Here is a 21,151-nt window from a genome sequence, read left to right on the forward strand (position 1 = left end):
TCTGAAAATTAACTTGTGAGTATACTTGAGTCCAGACAGACATTAAGGTTTGCCTATAGGACACTAAGTGTTTATGAAGCTTAACTGGTCATTCATAAACTCCATGTTATATGACCCACCAAATGATACATTTTGTTGTGAGTAACCATATTCCATTAGGAAACTAAAATGATAAATATACAACCAGACCCATATAGTTGTCTGGGCTTAAATTCACAGGGATTACGTACACTGGCTTGGGTATCAAGCCATAATGCAGGCAATATTCTTGAAAAAATGAAATAAACTGCACTCCCTTCCTTAAGGTTTCCAATGGATAAAAGCATATGATCAGTTATTAGACTATAAAGAGAGAATTATCTTTAGATACATTGGCAAATGTAAATTTGCTGTCCTAGTTCTGAGCAAGAGAAAATTATATTGGTATTCCCTTGTTTCTTTGCTCTCCCTCACTCCCCATTTTGACCTCTTCTTTCCAGAGCACAAGATGATGGCAGTGGTAGGGGGGAAACGTATAGCCAGCCATGGCTTTAAAACAATGACCAAACAGCTTGCTTTTCTTCCTGAATTCTTTTCATGGACTTTAGGGGAGATTTAATTGCGCAAATGAATGCTCTTCGGTTCCTGTTTCTGAAGTATATAAAACAAGGACATGACAAATACACTCCATATTCTCAAACTCTAATGAAATCTTCCAATGTAATTACACAAGCAAATATCTGATTATCATTTAGACACAAATGTCTTTCAACAGTTTTGTTATGTGCAGAATTACATATGATGTCATAATATGAGAATATAACTGAGTAAGAACACACCTTTAGCAAAACCCTCTGTAGGAAGTTTATCTCACAACCTACTATGGGGATTCTAAAATATCTCAGAAATGTCTATATACTAGAAATATGTACATACTGGAAGGAAGAATAGGATGATTAGCTACTCCTTTGTTGAAAGTTACATCAGCAAGCATGCAAACCCCCACCCCTTCCTGATGTCTGAATCTTCTGCAGCCATTCTTGACTAAAAGGGAAACAGCAAACTAGCAAAGTGTGTCTCCTACCACTCCCAGAAGCAACCCAAAGCCTCCTGGGGCTTATGCTCTTGGTAAACATGACTTCTGGTTAGAGCTCACACAACAGCAACGGATCAAAACCCTAAGCACCTCTAGAAAAGTCCTCAACCCTGTTATGTATTTGATAAAAGCTACACTGCTCTATTGTGACCCCATTCTCTCCTCATAATGTGGTCAAGGCATTACTTGCACCAGAACCACTTTGGGAACTTGGAAAGAACTGGGATTGGGACCTAGAATTAGGATTGGGACTTGGAAGGAATTGAGATCAGGGTTATCATCCATCATAATGAAGCACCCAGAGCAATCCTGGTAATTCTTTAGTCCACTCAAGTTTGAGAATTACTGTAGTCTCTTTTTCTTATATAGACAGTACTTCTAGTAGTATATTTGATGATTACAGTTGCAATTATTATCTCTCAAGTTTTTCTGATATATAAAAATATAAAGATTTTGGTCTTTTTTAATAAGAAAAAAATCCAAATGGCTCATGTTGTTTACTAAGGAATGAATGCATGCATATGTATTATTTAATTACTAAAATCATTAACTTGCTCAAAATCTGCCTTATTTCACCAAGGGGATTTTGTTAGTCATATATGGCCAAATTGTTCTTAAAAAAGAACACAATATTTGAAATTATATATTTAAAATTTAGGTTGTAATTCTAAAGTGAATATTTTGTTTATGATGTTTATCCAAAACTATATGAAGTAATATAGATGGGGAGAAATTTATACTGTATGTGGTTAAGTAAAAACAACTTTAAAACTATTCCACTTCATACCAACTTTTATAAAAATTGCTGTTTTACTATTATTAATTATCATGCTCCAGGTGCCTTATTAGGAAAATGAACAGCCCAGAAGTCAGGCACTAACCTGGTTATAAATACCAAAGATAAAAAAAAAAAAACAGTTCAATTACTTTATCTATGGCTAATATTCTGCACAAGATTAAATACAAGATAGAATACTAAATTTTATTCTGAACTGAAATAATGAAGCATAAAGAATTCTTGATGGGGTTATTTTCATTAATATTTGACATTTGGAAATGTATAATATAATAAAATCTATGCATGAATTCTTTTAAAAATGTGAACTTTCAGACAAAGAAGTAGAATTTTAGGTTACAAAGAAACAAAAAGAATTTTTACAATTATTTCTACATTTCTTCCCTCCTATTAAAATAGATAAGGAGAAGCTCTACACCATGTAAAGTTTTAAAGATAGAGTTATCAAGGATATATGAAAATAAATGCTTTAAATTATTCTTAATTTTTGTAATTCATCTTATTTATTGAATCTGATTGCTTAGTTACTTACATTTAAACATAATGTAGAGAAATAGTTATCCGAATACTGAATTTCCCCTTATACTTTTTTCTGAAGGCATAAAAATAAGATACTCTTCATATTTAAAAGTTGAGGAATTCTTATATTTTAATGTGGTTTGCAATTGCAAGTTGAAAATCAGCAACAGACTTGAAAATACATAGAGAGATGAATGATACAGTTCATTCATTGGAAATTATTAACAGTTCCAAACAGTCATATTTAACACATATTTGTTCCTACCTTCTGGATCTTGACCCTCACTGCTCTACATTATTTTTGTTTTAATTTCTTTTTTAAAATGTTTTATTTTAATTCCATTTAGTTAACATGTAGTGTGATACTAGTTTCAAGTGTACTATACAGTGATTCAATAATTCCATACATTACCTGGTGCTCATTATGACAAGTGCCCTCCTCAATCCCCATCACCTATTTAAAATGCTCTAACATTTTATAGTCTCAATCATTGCTTGGATTTTCAGATCCAGCATTTTGACATTTAGCAGGATATTTTCCATAATCATCCATAAGTATAACGTTGACAATACCTCAATATCAATTTCATAATCATTTATACCTTTTCATATATTTACTTAATAACCACTTAATGATTATTATTCAAAACAACTGTTCAGACTTTAAGAGATATAAAGATTGTGAAGCACAATTCCTGCCCTTAAAGGAATTTACATATTAGAAAAAGGAATGGATTTTTAGAAATTACCTCAATACGAGGTAGTTTATTGTAATATTGCATTAAGACCTGTAATTGAAGAATCTTCTGATTTTATTTATCCTAGGGTTAATGTAAAAGTATTATCTTGGAAAGAAAGTATCAGTAAGTCCTTCAATATCACAAAATGCAGAATTGAACTACTTAACAAATTTAAAAGATTTAAATTTTATAAAATGTCTCTTTTGACATAAAAGAATGAAAATGTATCATGAATCAATGTGCAAATCACATTGAACATTTCAAAACGATATATACAATGTGAACTCTTTATGAATGCACATACAAACTCATTAATTCAAGATAAATATTAACAGCACTTATTTCTGAGGAGAAGACTGCGGTATATTATAATTTTATTCTGATATTTTCCATTTTTAAAATGTTTTACAATGCATATATATAATACTTTTATAAGAAAATTCCCTTAAAGATTTTATCACATATGGTTCTATTCATGCCTAACCAGTCTGGCTCCAACCAAATTTTTATCACTAGGAGAAAACAGTTTCAAAATAATTCTCTACCAGGGTTAAAAATGGTTCACATTCAGAGTAAACAGAGTAGAACTATAATACAATATTAGTGACCTTTTATGAAAAGTGCACATCTAAATCCGTTATCTCTCAGAGTATCTTTGTCCTTCGAAGGGCTGGGACAGAAAATCTTTATGTAGTGAAAGTAGATGGCATCTAACACTAAACCTAGAAGTTTAGCTAGATGTATCAGAACAGTCCTCACTCCTCAACCTGATTAAGTTGTTTCAGTTTCTTAACCTGAAAAAATGGGGATACTAATCCGTAATTCCTAGAAAGAAAATCTGAAGCCTGTGTATCAGAATAGGTCGTGGCATTCAGCACTCACTGATAAGCGTAGCAGGGATTATAACAATGATGATGATAATTACAATAAAGACTGACTAAATGTAGCTAGTTCTTAATATGTGCCAATGACTGTTTTGGTGTTTATAAGAATTAACTTCTTTTAACCTCATAAGAAGAACCCTGTGAGCATATGCTCTTCCTATCCCATTTTGCACTTGTGGTACCTGAGGCACTGAGAAAGTAGATACTTTATGAAGCTCACAGATCTGTACTAGTAAGAACTGTGATAGCAACAGCAGCTGGTAGCATTAATGATAAGGATTATTAAACGGATTAAAAACTCCAAACGTGAACAAACAATAATGGGACTTCCTTTTTTATTTCACTATAAAAACAACAGTGAATTCCAGAGAGAGGTTCCAATAATGAATAAGGATATATCTTGCCAAAGATAACCACCTAATGGTATTATTGATATGCTATTTACATTTTATAAAAGTTTATTTCCTCATGGTTATAATCCAGTGTTTTAATTAGACTGATGGTGTGTGAAGTCTGATAGATATGACCTGATCTGTGATATTCATGCTACTCTTTGTCCTTGTGGTATCCACATGTTTAAAAAATCTGCATTCATTTCCTATTGCTGCCATGTAAGATCACCATAAACTTGTGGCATAAAGTAACACAAATTTATTATCTGACAGTTTTGAAGGTTAGAAGTCTGAAACAGGTCCCAGTAAGCTAAAATCAAGACATTGGCAAGGCTACGTTCCTCTGGAGGCATTAGGAAAGAATCTATTTATTTGCATTTTCTAGAAGTCATCCACAGCTCCTGGCTCATGGCCCCATTCCATCTTCAAGCCAGCAAAATTGGGCTGAGTCCTTCTCATGCTGCTGCCCTGTCTCTGGTTCCCCTCTAATGCCTCTCTCTTTGTCTTATAAGGACCTTTGTGATTACGTTGGGTCCAGTTGGATAGTCCATGATCATCTCTCCATCTCAAGGTAAATTGATGTAGCAATCTTAATTCCAGCTGTAACCTTTGCCATGTAGCCTAACGTATTCACAGCTCCAGGGATTAAGATGTAGACACTTTAGGGGAGCCATTATTCTGTCTATCAAACATCTGAACACTACTTCAGCTCTAGGTCCTTTGCTAAAGCCTTTTAGAAAAAGTTACTTTTCTAGTCCTTTCCTAAAGCCTTCTGAAGTAGAACAGATACATATGCAATATACTTTCTGCTTTCCTCACAGAGTGTTTGCAGGATGACCCTGATTAAATAGTTTAAATGATCATTGTTTAGATTTCTCACTGAGTCAAAGTAAATGATACATTAGGAGAATTTTCTAAAAGTCAATTAGTAGGGTTTGAAAATTCCTTTAAGGTCGCAAAGCATTAGGCAGACACAAATTATTAGCCTTCCACTTTTAGAGTACTCTTCATTGTAGCCATTTTGCAATATATTTTAATCACATCTCTATTCCAGCCTTGATGATTTTAAATATCCAGTGACCTTCATTAAAGACATTGTTTTTCTAGCATTATGTTGTAGATATTTCAGTTCCTGTTATTTCATTAACCTCTAAGGGCCCTGAAAGCAGCAAAACTTTCTAAAAGTTTACAATTATTAGTTAGAAACTGTGGTTGCTTATTCTATCCCTTGCAAAGAATGTTTCAATGTTGGCCTATTAATGGGTAACAATATCATCTTTTATGTTACTTATTTTCTATTAAAATGACTTTCTATATACATGACTACTTCACTGAAATGGAAATGTCCACATGGGAGGAATGCTTTTCTAACATGAGTGTACATGTGTGTTTTTGTGAGACTAAAATGAGATTATTTCAGAGAGTTATAGAGTGGCTAGGAGGTCAGGCTTTGGAATCAGGCTGTCTTGGAATCCTAATTCAGCCAGCTTCAAGCAAATAATTAACCTCTCTGAGCTTGGATTCCCCCATTTATAATGTACAGATAATATCACCTATGAAATCTGTTGTTGTGAGAAATAAATGAGATAAACTATGTAGAGAATTTATCATCGTTCCTGACACCTGTAAGTGCTAAATAAAACTTCATTTCAACCTTCTGTAAGGTGAACTTGGCCTTTGGAGGACAGCATTAGCCAGCGGTGGGATGACAACTCCCAGAAACATAGTGACAGCGAATCCGAGAAAATCATTCCCTTCAGAATATTTCTTCAACTTTGATTTGGTAAAGGATAGTGTCTTAGATTGAAGCTCCTGTGACTTCATGAACTCTAACACTATCAAACAGAGGTTGATCTATGTGCCCAGAACCTGTCCTAACCTATAATTTTCAACATTATTTTATTTTCAATCTGTTTATTTGTATGGCCACCTTCTCTTTAGGGAGAGTGGTAATGATTTTTCATTTATGGTAGTGATGTAAATGTTCCTTTAAAATATGTTTAAGCTAAAAAAAATTAAAGAATTTTTTTCTTAAACAAGAGGGTACAATAGCCAAAAATTTGAGGAAGGTTTTGTGAAAATGACTGAATTTCGCAAAATGCTGTCCCAGGGGACTACACTCATGACTGCCTTCTGAAATGAGTAGTGACTTTCTGGAACAGAAGTTATGCATCAAGAGTCACCCCCAGTAGTCACAGTGAACACTCTTAGCTGTAGCTCACCCTGCTAACTAGTTTTCATAACCAAATTATTCAGATCTCATCAGTGAAGGTTTTTGAGTCATCTGATGTTCAATCAGAATGTAGGTAAAAAGAAATAGTTCCATTCAGCTTTTCCCATCCTTATTTCACTTAAGTGTAGTCTCCGAGGGCTGAAGCCACCTTTTTATGTGTTTCTTGAACCTAGTACAGATCAAGAATAAATGAACAGTGAATGAATAAAGGATAATTACTCCTGCATAGACAATAAAGGCATTAGTCCACTCTTTCTTGATGGATATCCTCAATCCCAAATGCCTAGAGAAAGCAATTTTAATTTCTGAAGTGGTTTTCTCCTAAAATAAGAGATATTAATTGAATGAGTATTATGAGCCAATCATTCTTATGAAGAATTAATGTGATCATCAATATAAATAATGTCTCCTGGGCACCAGAGAGTCATATCATTCATTAGTGACAGAGCCACTACTTGATCCGTTGTGTGTTGGGTTTTCTTTTGTTGCTTGTTTGTTTTAGATTTTTGTTTATTGAAGAGACAGAGTAGGAGCCGGGGGTGGGTGGTGGTGGCAGAAGGAGAGGGAGAAGCAGACTCCCTGCTGAGCAGGGAGCCTAATGTGGGGCTAGATCCCAGGACCGTGAGATCAGACTTTCCCAGGATCCTGAGATCACACTTGAGCCCAAGGCAGGTGGTTAACTGACTGAGCACCCGGACACCCAATCCTATGTTTTTTTTTTACTTCAAATCCAGCACAGTGAAAAAGTATTTCCTATATCATTAAAAATTATCCACTCTCGGGCGCCTGGGTGGCTCAGTGGGTTAAGCCACTGCCTTCGGCTCAGGTCATGATCTCAGGGTCCTGGGATCGAGTCCCGCATCGGGCTCTCTGCTCAGCAGGGAGCCTGCTACCCTCTTTCTCTCTCTCTCTCTGCCTGCCTCTCCGACTACTTGTGATTTCTCTCTGTCAAATAAATAAATAAAATCTTTAAAAAAAATTATTCACTCTTTCTTTAGGTTAGTAATGGTTTTGTATGGAGGATGATCTTTATCCAATAAATCTTTGTGGATTTTCTTTTCTTTTTAAACACTGTACAATAGATTTATATGAAGAGAGCAAAACTGAAATATTTATGAATAACAGGACACCAAACTGCTATACAAATGTAACTTTTAAGTGCATAAACGAATATTACATATATTAACACTGCAAAGCTGAACAAGTAAAATTGTTAAAAGTAAACACAGAAAAATAAAAAGTACAAGTATATATACCATGTCTTTTCCTATTTTTTTAGCCATTGTACATATTTTCAATTATGTGCAAGTATTATTCTAGAAAAAAGAACAATAAAAAAAATTTCATCTTCTAGACACACAAGAAGGGTATTAAATTTTATTTGCTTTTAGACACTGATCAGATTTTTTTCTATTTGCCCCAGAAGATATTTTAAATATAAGCTAAATATTATAAGTTATAAACATTTCAATAAAAATAAATTAGTTATCAGGTTAAAAGTTAATTTAATATTGGAAAATGCCCTAAAATTATCTTTATGTAAAAGGTTTTGTGAATTTTTAATTTTTTTTTTCATAATTAAAGAAAGCCCTTCTGCAAACTGATTTGAAAAGGAAAGTTGAAACCAGGGTTGTTATCTATAGCTAGATTTATAACTCAGAAGTGGGGAATTCAGAAATGGCTATAACTTCATTTATCCTTTCCATAAACTTAATTTGGTGACTTTACTGTCACTCTTGTGTTACCAGCAAATCAGCAAGCATCTACTAATGTGTTTACCTCTGCTAAGCAGATGTCAGATGCTACTCCCTCCTTTCAAGAGCATCCAATCTATGTGAGTAATAAAAGCCATTGTCTTATTAGTGTTGTTTACATGCACTGTTTGTCAATCTCCAAGACATAAAATTCTCAGCTTAAACTATTTGCATTTATATCAGTTATTATTGTTTCCATCAGAAAAATATTTCAGCAGTAATTTACTTGTGTGACTTCTAATAACCTATGCTGGCTTCAAAGGTGTGTTCCACTTACAAATATTTCTAACATGTAAACTATCTGGCTATAACCAGATAGTCAACTTAATCTTGATCTTAACTTTGGAATGTTCTGATGAATAAAATCCCAATATTTGAACAACGTGAGGCTACTTACACGGCTTACATGATTATTGACATAGTGACTGGTATATGTAGTCTGACATGGGAAAATATCTGTAAAATCAGTTGCTCGGTTGAGACACATACATACTATTTAAATACCAATTGCATAAGCACACACACTCCAAAATACTCTTTAGAATATGGTATGCATGTTCCCCGTCTTTTTTTTAAGGTTTTACTTATTTATTTGAGAGAGAGAGGGTGCCTGAGTGGGGCATGGGCAGAGAGAGAAGCAGAATCTTCAATGAGCAGGGAGCCCGAAGGAGGGCTTGATTCCAGGACCTCGGAATCATGACCCGAGCTAAAGGCAGACACTTAACTGACTGAGCCATCCAGGTGCCCCACACATACCCAGTCTTATTGCATTCATACAACTTTACTTTTCTTAACAGATGATCCCCTTCTAATTTTCCTCCCATTTTCTCTGGTGCATCTCACAATCAAAGTCCTCATTTGAATAGTAAGAATTAATCATAAGGGAATTAAAGAAACAGCCAAATCTTGTGTGCCCTACACAGCCTGTTAATATCATTTTGCCTACTCTATATCTTCTTCTGTTTCTATTCCTAATATAGATATAGCCCTTATATAGCCCATCTCCCTCTCACTCAAAAGGTGGCCAGAGCACTGAGGAAAATATGGTTAAAAGCAGTGTAACCGACCTCTGGTTTGAAAGAACCATCCTCTCAAGAACTATTTGCCATTTAAGAGGGATAAAAACTTGGTGCAAAAAAAACCCTTTCTCTCTACCAGTGTTAAGATGACAAAGCATTCCATGATTAAATACATTTGTGAAACAATGGACTAGAGAAAATTGAAGATACATTGTTAGTTGCAGAATTTCTCAGACCACTGGAATGTCCCAGTATGCACATTCAAAACTGATTTTATAGAACAATTTTTCCAAGGAACATTTATGCTACATAATACCGTTCATGCAGCACAGCACTAAAGCAAGCAAGCCCTGGGACTATGAGCTCAGGTTTTTCAGGTATTGGCCACCAGACAAAAGAAGTTATGAGTCAGCTTTCATAATGTCCCATGAGTCCACCCATTTGACTCACCTAGAAACAGACATGATAACTATCAATCGCAGAGCACCTACTATGTTGCAAGTCTTATCAAATGCTCTTTTCTCTTTTCATCATGAGGTACAAAGAGGTCTTGTAACAGAATTACCTAAAGAATGAGGAGCCTAGATTTTTATATATACCAGATGAGAAAATTATTCTAAGGAGTCATAAAGTAATAAAATATTTGAAAATAATATCATAAAATATGAACATACTTTTTAAATGAATCTTCTGTATTTTTCTAAGGAGAAGCAGAGATGAAGTATTTGTTAATTGCTAACTTCTCAGCAGACTGGTCCTCACAAGAGAATAGAAAAGACCTCTCTTTCTTTCCATAATTACTAGTACTTTCTAATTACTCATAGGTTACTTAGAACTATTTGCTTAGGTGGACATTTCTATTATTCTCCTGACCCTCAAAGATCTAGGTGAGACATTGTACAGACTTACACTCTTTGGGGAACAAACTGTTTAGACATAATTAAAGCAATTCTGAAAATATCACTAAAGCTTTATCTATACAACTGTATCAACTTATTTTTACCTATATGAGGATATTAGAAATGCCTTCATCACAAAAATTAAAAGACTCTGAATCAACTCTACTATGACCCAGTTTCCATGTGTGTTGTTTTCTTCTTTGGTGGGGGGGGGTGGCCAAAGGGATGGATTATATACAGATAATATATAAATCTTCAAGAATAAAGAAAATTAAAAAATCGCATTTTTATTTTAAAATAATATGATATAAAAACAGAATTCTCAAAATGGGATAAGTGTTCTTTACCCACTAACTATTTTCCCTGAAGACAATATACAATTTCACATATAAAATCATATAATTTTTTTCATAGCAGATCATGGGTTTCAATAAGTCCAATCTGTAGGGAATACCCAAAGAAGCACATTTGAGATATTCCTGTGTTTAATATAGCAATCAGAAAAATTGAACAGGACAACTGAAAGAACATTTATATGAGGCTCTCCATCTTGAGATTCATAAGTATGTGACACCAGAAGTGCTAAAAAAGAGCCATGTAAACACATTCCTTCTAATAAAGTGCTGAAAAGTAATAACATTTGCCATTTGCTAAGCACCTGCTCTGAATGCTCTAGGCACTTTACAAATAGAATTACATTTAATTATATCAAAAATAGGTGTGCTACATATTTCAGATATAAAGAAATTGGATTTTACAGGAGTAATTTGCTCAAAGTCACAGAATAAATGACAGTTCCCATATTTGAATTGATATAGCTAGACAGAGATATTGTATAGGCAATCAATCAACAAAGGTGGCCATATTTAGTTGTCTTTAAAATAATATTTAATATCAATGTCAAATTGGAAAAATGTTAGGAAAACAGATGATAGATTAGTTTGACTGCTCTGTAATATAAATAAAAACCTTGATATATTTTAAGCTGCAATTCTATATGCATATCCAAAGATCTACCTTAAATTTCTATTAAAAAGGCATTGCATGCTTTTTTTATTGTAATATCTTACACAATTTATAACTAACCAATAAAACATTAGCTATTTCTATATAAAGGTCACAATTAATGATTTAAAGAATTTTAAAGAATTTTGTGAGAAAATTCACTTACATGGGAGGACATTTTAAATATAGAAAGCAATACTTTGTCACATTTGTTCACAGAACCACAACAGGAAAAGTTCAACTTTCATGTGGTTATAACATGAATGAGTGGAAAGTTCCCAACTTTATCATTTGACTTAAGTAAGCCAAGTTATTGTATATTTCTTTTGAAACCTAGGATCTTTCATATGCAGAATTTTCTACACCAATTAATCCAATAGAAGATTTAGTAACACTTAAAGTTGATTCTCCTCAAATTAGTATATAAATATTATACCATTCCAATGGAATGAAAGGCATCTATTTTTGTTGGTGCAGATCCAGCAAATAGGAGATGGCTCATGAGCCAGAAATTCTTGGGATCCTGGCCTAGTCTGTTCCAGGTGCTAACAAGCAGGTTCAGTGCCTTCTGATTCCCCCAGCTTCCTGATAGTAATAAATTAGCAGATCCCCCTGGCCGATTATGAAAACTGGTTCCTGTAGCTTTGTTAGCAAAATGATTCCTGATGACCAAGACTAGAGATTGCTCCCAAACCCCCAACATCATTATATAAAAACTCAACTTCCTATATTAAACTTCTTTCTGTTTAAAACGGTGAGATTGCTTTCATTAAATGCCTCTAAATCAAGTGTTAAGCAATATTCCAATTGTTTCATGGAAGGAGAAGTAGATAAAATAATCTCTAAATGGAAGTGGAAGAATGGAAGAATATCTAATAAGAAACAAGAAAACTATGGAAAAGAAGATCTCTTTCCTTACCAGATACTGGCTTTGAAATAAACAAATACAACTGGAACAGAATAGAGAAATCAGAATTCATATTCTAAGATATGTAAGACTTTATTATATGGCAAAGGTGGTATAGCTGACACTCGATCAACGCAGGGGTTAGAGGCACCAGCCTCCCATGCAGTTGAAAATACTGCGTCTAACTTGTGATTCCTCAAAAACTTAACTACCAATAGCCTACTATTGAACAGAGGCCTTATCAATAACATAGTTAATTAACACAGTTTGTATGCTATATGTATTATATACTATATTCTTACAATAAAATAAGCTGGAGAAAAAGAAAATGTCAAGAAAATCATATCAAAGAGAAAATACATTTACAGTATGATACTGTATCAAAAACAAAACATGTATATGTGAACCTGCACAGTTCAAATTAATGTTAAGGATCAACTGTATTTTAACTTACTGGGAAAAGCATGATTCATTTAATAAATGCTGATTTCTCAAGTGCTGCCCTTATTTTGAAAAACTTAATCCCCCAGGGGTACTGAGAGAATAGCTAGTAAGCTATGCTACTTTTATACCTCCACTTCTGCTTTTACCAAGATAAATGTCATAGGCATTCTCTCACTCTGTATGCCCCAATTTAAATACATTTTTAAAATTCCCCCCAAACAGCACACCATCAATTTTACAAAAACATCTTATTAAAAACATTTAAAAACAGTTATAATTTTATAATTAATACAGCTTTATAACTACATAATTAAAAATTCTAAACTTAACACTGATTCACTCTTAGAATATTAAACTTTGAATTATTTCCTCACCAACTCTAGGGTCTTTAAGTTTAGAGACAAAAATAACTGCATGAATTTTCTTCAAATTTCAGTACCAAAGCAAGATAATTCCAAATATTCTTATCAGGAGGATTATTAGACTTATAAGACATCCTATTCTCAGTGCATAAAAGATATAACTTTGATTAACTTTGGATGGAAGATGCATAGCAGACATCATTTTAAAAATAACAACAACTTTCTAAAAGAAAAGAAGTTTACAGAAACAGAAGAGGTAGTATTGGAGAAATAAAACAGGAAAAGTTCAAATTTCAAGGCATTCTAGTCCAAAATCTTTTCCTCCAAATAAAGAGAACTCGTTCAAACTTGTTCACCTAAAAAGAAGGCAATTGTAAGGATACTACAGGCATTTTATGGAGACCAGATCAGAAGAACAAGTGCAGCTAGGTCTTACATGAGCTAGAAATGGAAAGTCAGAAACTAAGACTATCTCTCCTGCTTTCAGTCCTCAATTCCCTCAACTCATCTTTCTAATCATCCACTGTGGACGAGAGTCAACTGATGGTCATCCTCTATTGTGTGTCATCAAACAGTACCCTTCCACTGACAGAAGTCTCATTCTCTTTTTTGAAAGGAAAGGTTTGTTGAGTCCAACAAATCTGCAAAAGCCAGACAAAGCACATCATTGGCTAGTAAGCAAAAGCAGCAAGCTGCCTCTGAAGTTAGTGTCTCTTCTTGACCCAAGTGACTATTTCCAAGAATCTGAATGATACATGGTTTTACCCATTTAACATGGGTACAAATGGACAGAGCATGATAAAAAGGGGTCTCTGGTCTATAAAGAAGTGCCTGGAGTAGTGAAAGTTCTAAAGTTTTATTGAAAAGTGATGACAGAATTAACGCAAGTACCTCATTAACTGAACTGAAGGTAGAATTTTGCTTCAATTTTATCTCACTGACTTCCTCATTAGTGACCCAGTAGTTCACTAATTGTACTAAAATGCAGATGTCTCCTGAGATTTTATATCAGTCTATTAAATCGAAATAAAATGCAATCAACCAATGAGGAAAGTGGGTAAATCTTAGGGATTCTTCACACAGTCCCAAGAAATACTCTACAGTTTGTCATTCTAGTGACGTGATTTCATAGAATCATACCACTTTGATATTGTAGGTTTCTTCCCCACATCTCTGATGTGGGTGTTTCTCTACTCTTTACACCCGCCAAAAAAGATGACTTAGAAGTTACAACTTTAATAGTTTAGAAAAGCTGTTGTAGGAAATGAAATAAAATAATGAATTATTACATACTTTCATATAATTGTACTGAATGATATAACTTTTTTTGAAGATTTTATTTATTTGACAGAGAGAGATCACAAGTAGACAGAGAAGCAGGTGTGGAAGCAGGCTCCCTGCTGAGCAGAGAGCCCTTTGTGGGGCTCTATCCCAGGACCCTGGGATCATGACCTGAGCCGGAGGTCAGTGATCATGATCACTGAGCCACCCAGGAACACCAACGATATAACTTCTTATTCAGAGTAGGTGCTAATCTTCTGATGTTCTCACTTATCAAGGTAATGTGATATCCATATCATATGAATTCAAAGTAGTTGACACAATAAATGCAGTCTTAAAAGAAGGCCAGGATTTCAAGTGGTCTTGGCACTATGTTATTTTTCTGAAAGTTAGGCATGATCCTTCCTACGGCAAAGTTAGAACAAAAAATGAATGGAATATTGATCCTTACCAAAGGGTGAGACTTAGTCTTCAGCATGGATCATAATTAAAAATGAGGCATATGGTAAATGAAATTCCAAGTAAGAAACTGTTCTTGTACCTTTTAGAATGCCTTTATAAAGTGGAACACATTAAAAATGAAAGCATGGGAATTGCTAATACAGAAAAGCAGTATAAGAGCTTAAAACGAAAGGAAAACATGACACATAGTGTGATAAGACATAACTTATTTTAATTGATTGGACACACAGGAAATCTTATAAAAGACCACAAGGCATTGAAAAATTACTTCTCATGATTAGAAAGGGAAGTGGTCTTTCTGGATTATTTCAATGTGGAGGACTTGAAAACAACAAAGAAATTTCTGTTCAGGTAAATGTTTAAAAAAATAATTCTTTTTCTCTGAGTAAAAAATACATTCAAGAGGGATATAATTCCATATAATATCAATATTTTTACCACCTGGACTATTTCAATGTCTGCCGGTGAAACTTAGATACCATTCTTTATATTTAGAACAGCAAAGAATCACAAGGCCACAAAACAACTTATTTTTAAATAATAACTTCTGGAATATTTGCCCTTCCTATTATTATTTCATAGCTGTCTCTGAAATTACTGTAAGATATTCTATAATATATAAAGAAAGTAATAAAATGACAATGTAACTCATGTAATCAGGTAACAGTTATTTAAGTTCTTAAAACCTGCAACATATATTTGGCAGGAATAATACTCTTTATATTGGAGTTTTTAAAACACGTTGTAAATATTTTGGTAAAGGAGATTCTCCATCATCTTATAATTCAATGAAGTATCCCATAATGTTCAGTTTAATCCTTACTTTTCCACATACATTTACATACATATATATTTTGAACTGGGTCACAACTGGTACTCTGTGATACGGGAAAATAAAACATGTTCTCATTTTGTCCTATTAAATTCCCATTTTTTCTTCCTTATAAATGCCCTAGTCCAATGTCCTTTTAATCAATTTATGCTTAGTTCTTCCCACTGTGGGTTCTTCTTTTTCTCCTCTCAGAACTATTAACCACAATATTTCCCCAAGGATATGCAGCATCTTTCTACAGGAAGCCATATTCCCTCATCTGTTTCATGTGGGAGCTTGATGCCTTCATTCAAGTTTTCCCCCAATTCAAAAGAGTTTGTTTTCTCAATATAAACTCTATCTTTTATATGTGAATATGACACTATTGACCAATGACCTAAGAATTAAAATAACAGCTATCATGTATTAAGCAATTACTATTTGCTATGGTACCGTGAACATCACTTCACATGCATTTTTTCTCTTTTAATTCTCAAAGCTACTCTTTCAAATAAATGTTATTGTTCTCTCCACTTCTGCTTTTTAAATGAATAAACTGAGATAATGACAGACTTAGTTATTTATCCAAGATCAAACAGTAAGTAAGTAATAAAGCAGACTGATGCAAGGTGGTCTGAGTCCAGAGCGCATGATCACCAACAAATCCATGGAAAAATTCTCACTGATTTTCCAAGTATACATCACATACATTGCTGTTTAAGTCAAAAACCCTAAGCGATATTATAGAATTATTTCACATTAAAATGAAAACACCCTAAGAGAGCTACCTCTCTTTAAAATCTCAGCAAAAGTAACCTTATCAGAACATTTCCAGCTGTCTAAAGGAGGCAAGTTTTACCAGTCACCAGAATAGAACCAGGGTATTTCCTTGGAACGCGAAATCAATGTTATTTGCTATGTTAGAAGACCGCAGTCAGAATGAAAAGCTTCAAATCTTCAATAACTTTAAGACAAAAAGAGAACTGAGTCCCTCACAAGTTGCATATAAGCATCTAGCACATGGTGAGACAGGGTAGGTGCCTTCCCTTTTTCGACTAATAATTTATTTAACTCTCTTCATTGGAGGCATCAAATAATGTTAATAAAAACTACCAAAACTATGGGGTGGGGAAAAATCTGCACTTTAACAGTCCTTATTGAAGGTAGCAGTTAAAAATTAAATTTGTTTTTAAAATCACTAGTTTCGGGAATAAAGCAAAGGCAAAATTTCTCATTTGGATATCAGAGAACAGTATCTAGTTAAATATAAAAAAGAAAAATACATTCTAAATGAAAAATTTTCAAAAGATTTTATTTATTTTTTTGACAGACAGAGAGCACAAGTAGGCAGAGAGGCAGGCAGAGAGAGAGGAGGAAGCAGGCTCCCCACCGTGCAGAAAGCCTGATGCGGGGCTCGATCTCAGAACCCTGGGATCATGACCTGAACCAAAAGCAGAGGCTTTAACCCACTGAGCCACCCAGGTGCCCCTCTAAATGGAATTTTCATCTACTGTGCAACATTTTTACATTGTTTTAGTACTGGGTATCATATTTTTCCTACTTCCATTAAAAGACAAGTTGGTTACTCATCCATCTTTCTGGTGACACCATACATAGATGTCATTATAATATACCATACACCTACTGCTAGAAATATAAAATCTTCATAGGTATGAAACTGTTTACCATTTTATACTCATATTATTACACAACTTTTGTAGGGAATAGAAGATTGTTGGTGAAGTCATGAACAGATGATCTTCAAATAATTATTAATTATGGGACCATGGGAAAATCACTACTTGGGTCTCAGCTTTCACTTCTCTAAAATGAAGTTGGACTAACTTTACCACAACGTGTCATGTTAAGCTGAAGTCTACCATGCTCTGGGAACACTTGTCCAAAGCAGGTAGAAAGGTCACGTGAAAAGGTTCTCCATGTGTTAAAAGAATTAATCAGAACTTGTTCTCATAGAAGACTATTCATAGGACTAGGCATGGGTAGTATCAAAAGATAGTTCCTTATAAGAAAAATATTTCAGGGGTGCCTGGGTGATTGGTTCAGAGTCTGCCTTCAACTCAGGTCATGATCTGAGTCCTGGGATGGAAGCCTCTATCCGGCTCCCTGCTCAGCATCTGCTTCTCTCTCTAAATCTCCCTCTGAGCTCTCTTTCTCTCTCTCAAATAAATAAATAAAATCTTTAAAAAAAGGGGGGGGAAACCATTACCTTGGCCAATGGAAGTAAATGAAATAAGTGATAAATACCATATGGGGAAGGACCAAAGTAAATGGAGAAAAACACACAGACGGAACAGTAATAATCAGAATGAGCTAAAAGTTGGGTCACATCACTCTAGCATTATTCACAATAGCAAGTACTTCAAAGTATTCTTGAGTGCCAGGTGGAATAAAAGTCATTTTCTGGCTAAACTGTTCAAACAAGAAGTTTGAACAAACTGTAGCCCATTCTGTTTAACTAAATCGTTAGGCTGAAATCACAAATGTTAACACATTAAGATATCAAGGGCTCTAATTCCTTTCTTGTCGTTTAAATTGTCACAAATATACTTTCCACTTTAAAAAAAGCAGTCTTCTAAAATTTTTATATTAAAAATAAACACTAGCCAAGGGAACCAACATTCCTCAAAAGATGCTGGTAAGCTATGAGAAATTCTATTGAGCAAATGAATATTTTCACTCCGATTTTCTTGTTGCATTTCTCAGTGAACGACTCCAGTAATTTTAATACTCAAGCGAAGGCTTTTTCAAAATTTTAAAACCGAACACTTTATAATCATTATAAAGTTCACAAATGCATTTGAAACACTCAGGAAGAATTGAGTGCACCTGCCTCCACGTGATCTATAAATCCAGTTACGTATTCAACAACACCGACGGTTTCTCAGTCCGCAAAATCTGCCCAGTGAGGAGGCTGGACACAGAGTAACCTGTCCGATAAGCGGATCACAGTCCGCCCTTAGCAGTTTACCGGGCTGGATTTGAAAGGCCCGGCAGATAAACCGGACAGGCCGTTTTGCAATACCCCGTTAATTTTTAGAATTATGCATGATTTTTTAAAACACGCGCTTCACTTAAAAACCCGTCGCAAGGCGACTGGAGAAACTGGAGGCCCCCGTCCCAGGTGCTCTGGCAAGTTCCAAGCACTCCGAAGTTGGCGGCGCACGCGGATCCGAACACAGAACGCTCCCACCTTGCCCCCCCCAGACTGCCTCTCAAAGACGCCCGCCACGGAGGGGCCGGGCCGCCGGCTGAGTGGCTGACCGCGGCGGGAAGGAGCTGCCCCGGTGCCCCATCCCCGAGGCGCGCCGGCGTCTGCGGCCGGAGCGCAATTCTCGCTCAGCCCCGGAGGGAGCCCTGCCGGCCTCCCCAGTGGCTGCCGGCGCGCGCGAACACCCACCTGGGGGCGCTGGGCCGCTGGAGGTCCGCTCCCGGCTCCCGCCCGCCCGCACCGACGCCGCAGGCAGCATCGCAGCGGCCGAAGCCAGGCAGCCTGCGGACGGATGCGCGCCGAGCCTCGGACTCCCGCAGCCTGAGCTTCCCCGCAAGCTTGTCAGAGCTTGTCTCTCGCGCCGCCCGCCCCTAGTCAGAGCACCCCCCGCGGCTGCGGCCAGGCCAGCGGGTCCGGAAACGCAGCCCCCGGGCTCAGGCCAGGGGGCCACCGCCCGGCCTCGCGGGGAGACTGAGGAAGTGAAACTACCCCGGGGCTTAGGCTTGCCTGCTTTTTAGGCTGCTCCGTTTCTCCGAACACACTCTGGTCCTGGTCTCTCCTCACCTTTTCACTCGGAGTACCTGAGAGCAACGTTCCGGGTCACTCCAACTCTTGACCCAGTCTAGGCCTCCCACCATGCCCCCGCTCCCGGGAATAAATAGGGGTACCAGAAGTAGCCATCTGCTGGGAAAGGGGAGTAATAGATGCATAGATCTGGTTATTGAAAGATATAAAGATGTAGATGTAGATATACAGTTGAATGTTTTTAATATTTCATTTGGGCCAGACTTTGTAGCCTAGAATCATAAATTGTAAAGTGATTTAAAATCCCGTATAAAATTTATTTCCCTCTCCTGCTCCAAGTCAGAACTGGTTCCAGCAAAAAATGAGATGCGGATTGAAATAGGTTCTCCAGATAAGTTTACTTCGCTTGCTTTCAAGACGGAAATACTAAGATTTTTTTTCCCAGAGTCTTAATATAAATGTCCCTTCTTCTCTCACGATCTCTAAATTAGTAATTTACCTTTTGAAATTGAAAATACTTTTGAAGATCAACTTGAAGATCTGGTAATAATTCATGGCTTAAATGTCTCTCTCCCTCTTTTTAGAAAAGAAATCTAAAAGGGAGAGCTGTGTAGCAACTATTTATCTCAGGCAAAGTCTTTTTTAGTATCCAAAGTATCCAAAATGTTAACTTTTTTTCACATAACTCAATTTGTTTTTATGGTTTATACCACAATAAAGAAACCCTGAAGAAATATGTGAAATGACAGCAATTTTGGAACTATCACAGATATATTTTCCTGCTTTCCAATATTTCCTTTAAGGTCATTATTAACTTTAAGTTGATTTTCTGTATTGGAATTAATATAGCAAGAGATTTTATCTAATTTATGAAACAATATATTGAGAAGTTTGTTGTCTTCTATAAATATCTGTTTACTAAGAGATCTCAGTACAATAAGGTAAAGACAGAGGGTTTGGTTTATAGGGAACATATGAACCCTTGGAAAATATTTTTAGAAATTCAATTCTTAAGAACATGTAAGTCTTTTTAAAACAACCCACTGGGGAGATCATGTCCTAGCTGATGCATTCGCATATATATATATGTCATATATATACACACACACATATATAATATGCAAAATTTGTATATATGCAAATGCATGTGTGTGTGTGTGTGTGTGTGTGTGTGTGTGTGTATTCTTCACAAATATTTCAACCATGGTTTTGAGGCAAAAGGAAGAGACATAACATTCCACCTTATGCTCCCCAATTAAGTGTCCAAATCTCCGAAGGCATTTCAGTTTGTTCCATGGAAATACACAGTGCTCACTCCCTCCATGGGCACAAAGATTTGTTAATAAGGATAGTCTTGAGATAGCAAACTGTATCTGACACATATATGGAGGGACTTTCCTGTAGGAAGAGCCCTGGACTGGAAATCAGAAGGCTATGGTTGCCATCTTCACCACTTTCCACCTTGCTATCTGGGCAACCAGGGAAATTCTGAGTATTTGTGAGCCTTGTACAATCACTAAATGAGGAACTTGAAGTAATTATATTCAACTGTCTGCCAGCTACACAATTTTATGATACTGTCTTCTCTAATACACATAGAATAAGATGGAAAATACACAGGAAAATTAAGTACATTTTCAGATCATTACTTGGACAATTTACATCAATATAATCCTGGTAGACAGAAAAATAAAAGCAAAAATGTGTTTAAAATTTGGTGCTGATTTTTAAAAACTATTAAATAAGATTTTGTGCTAGAAAATACTGAAAAATCCCCCACTAAAGTTCAAAAATTATTCAAGCTTTGTTTTTGT

General features: G+C 35.5%; 1 protein-coding gene across 1 annotated transcript in view; it reads right to left on the bottom strand.

Annotated features, from left to right (window-relative positions):
- Window positions 1-19,298, bottom strand: part of BANK1 (B cell scaffold protein with ankyrin repeats 1) — a 304,381-nt gene extending 285,083 nt beyond the window's left edge. Inside the window, 1 exon segment of the mRNA XM_082729053.1 lies at window positions 19,002-19,298. Coding sequence (XP_082585179.1) covers window positions 19,002-19,071 — 70 coding nt within the window. The 5' untranslated portion in view covers window positions 19,072-19,298.
- Between the last annotated feature and the right edge of the window lie 1,853 nt (window positions 19,299-21,151).

The sequence above is a fragment of the Mustela nivalis genome, assembly GCF_964662115.1.
Source record: "Mustela nivalis genome assembly, chromosome: 4".
NCBI classification, from domain to species: Eukaryota; Metazoa; Chordata; class Mammalia; order Carnivora; family Mustelidae; genus Mustela; species Mustela nivalis.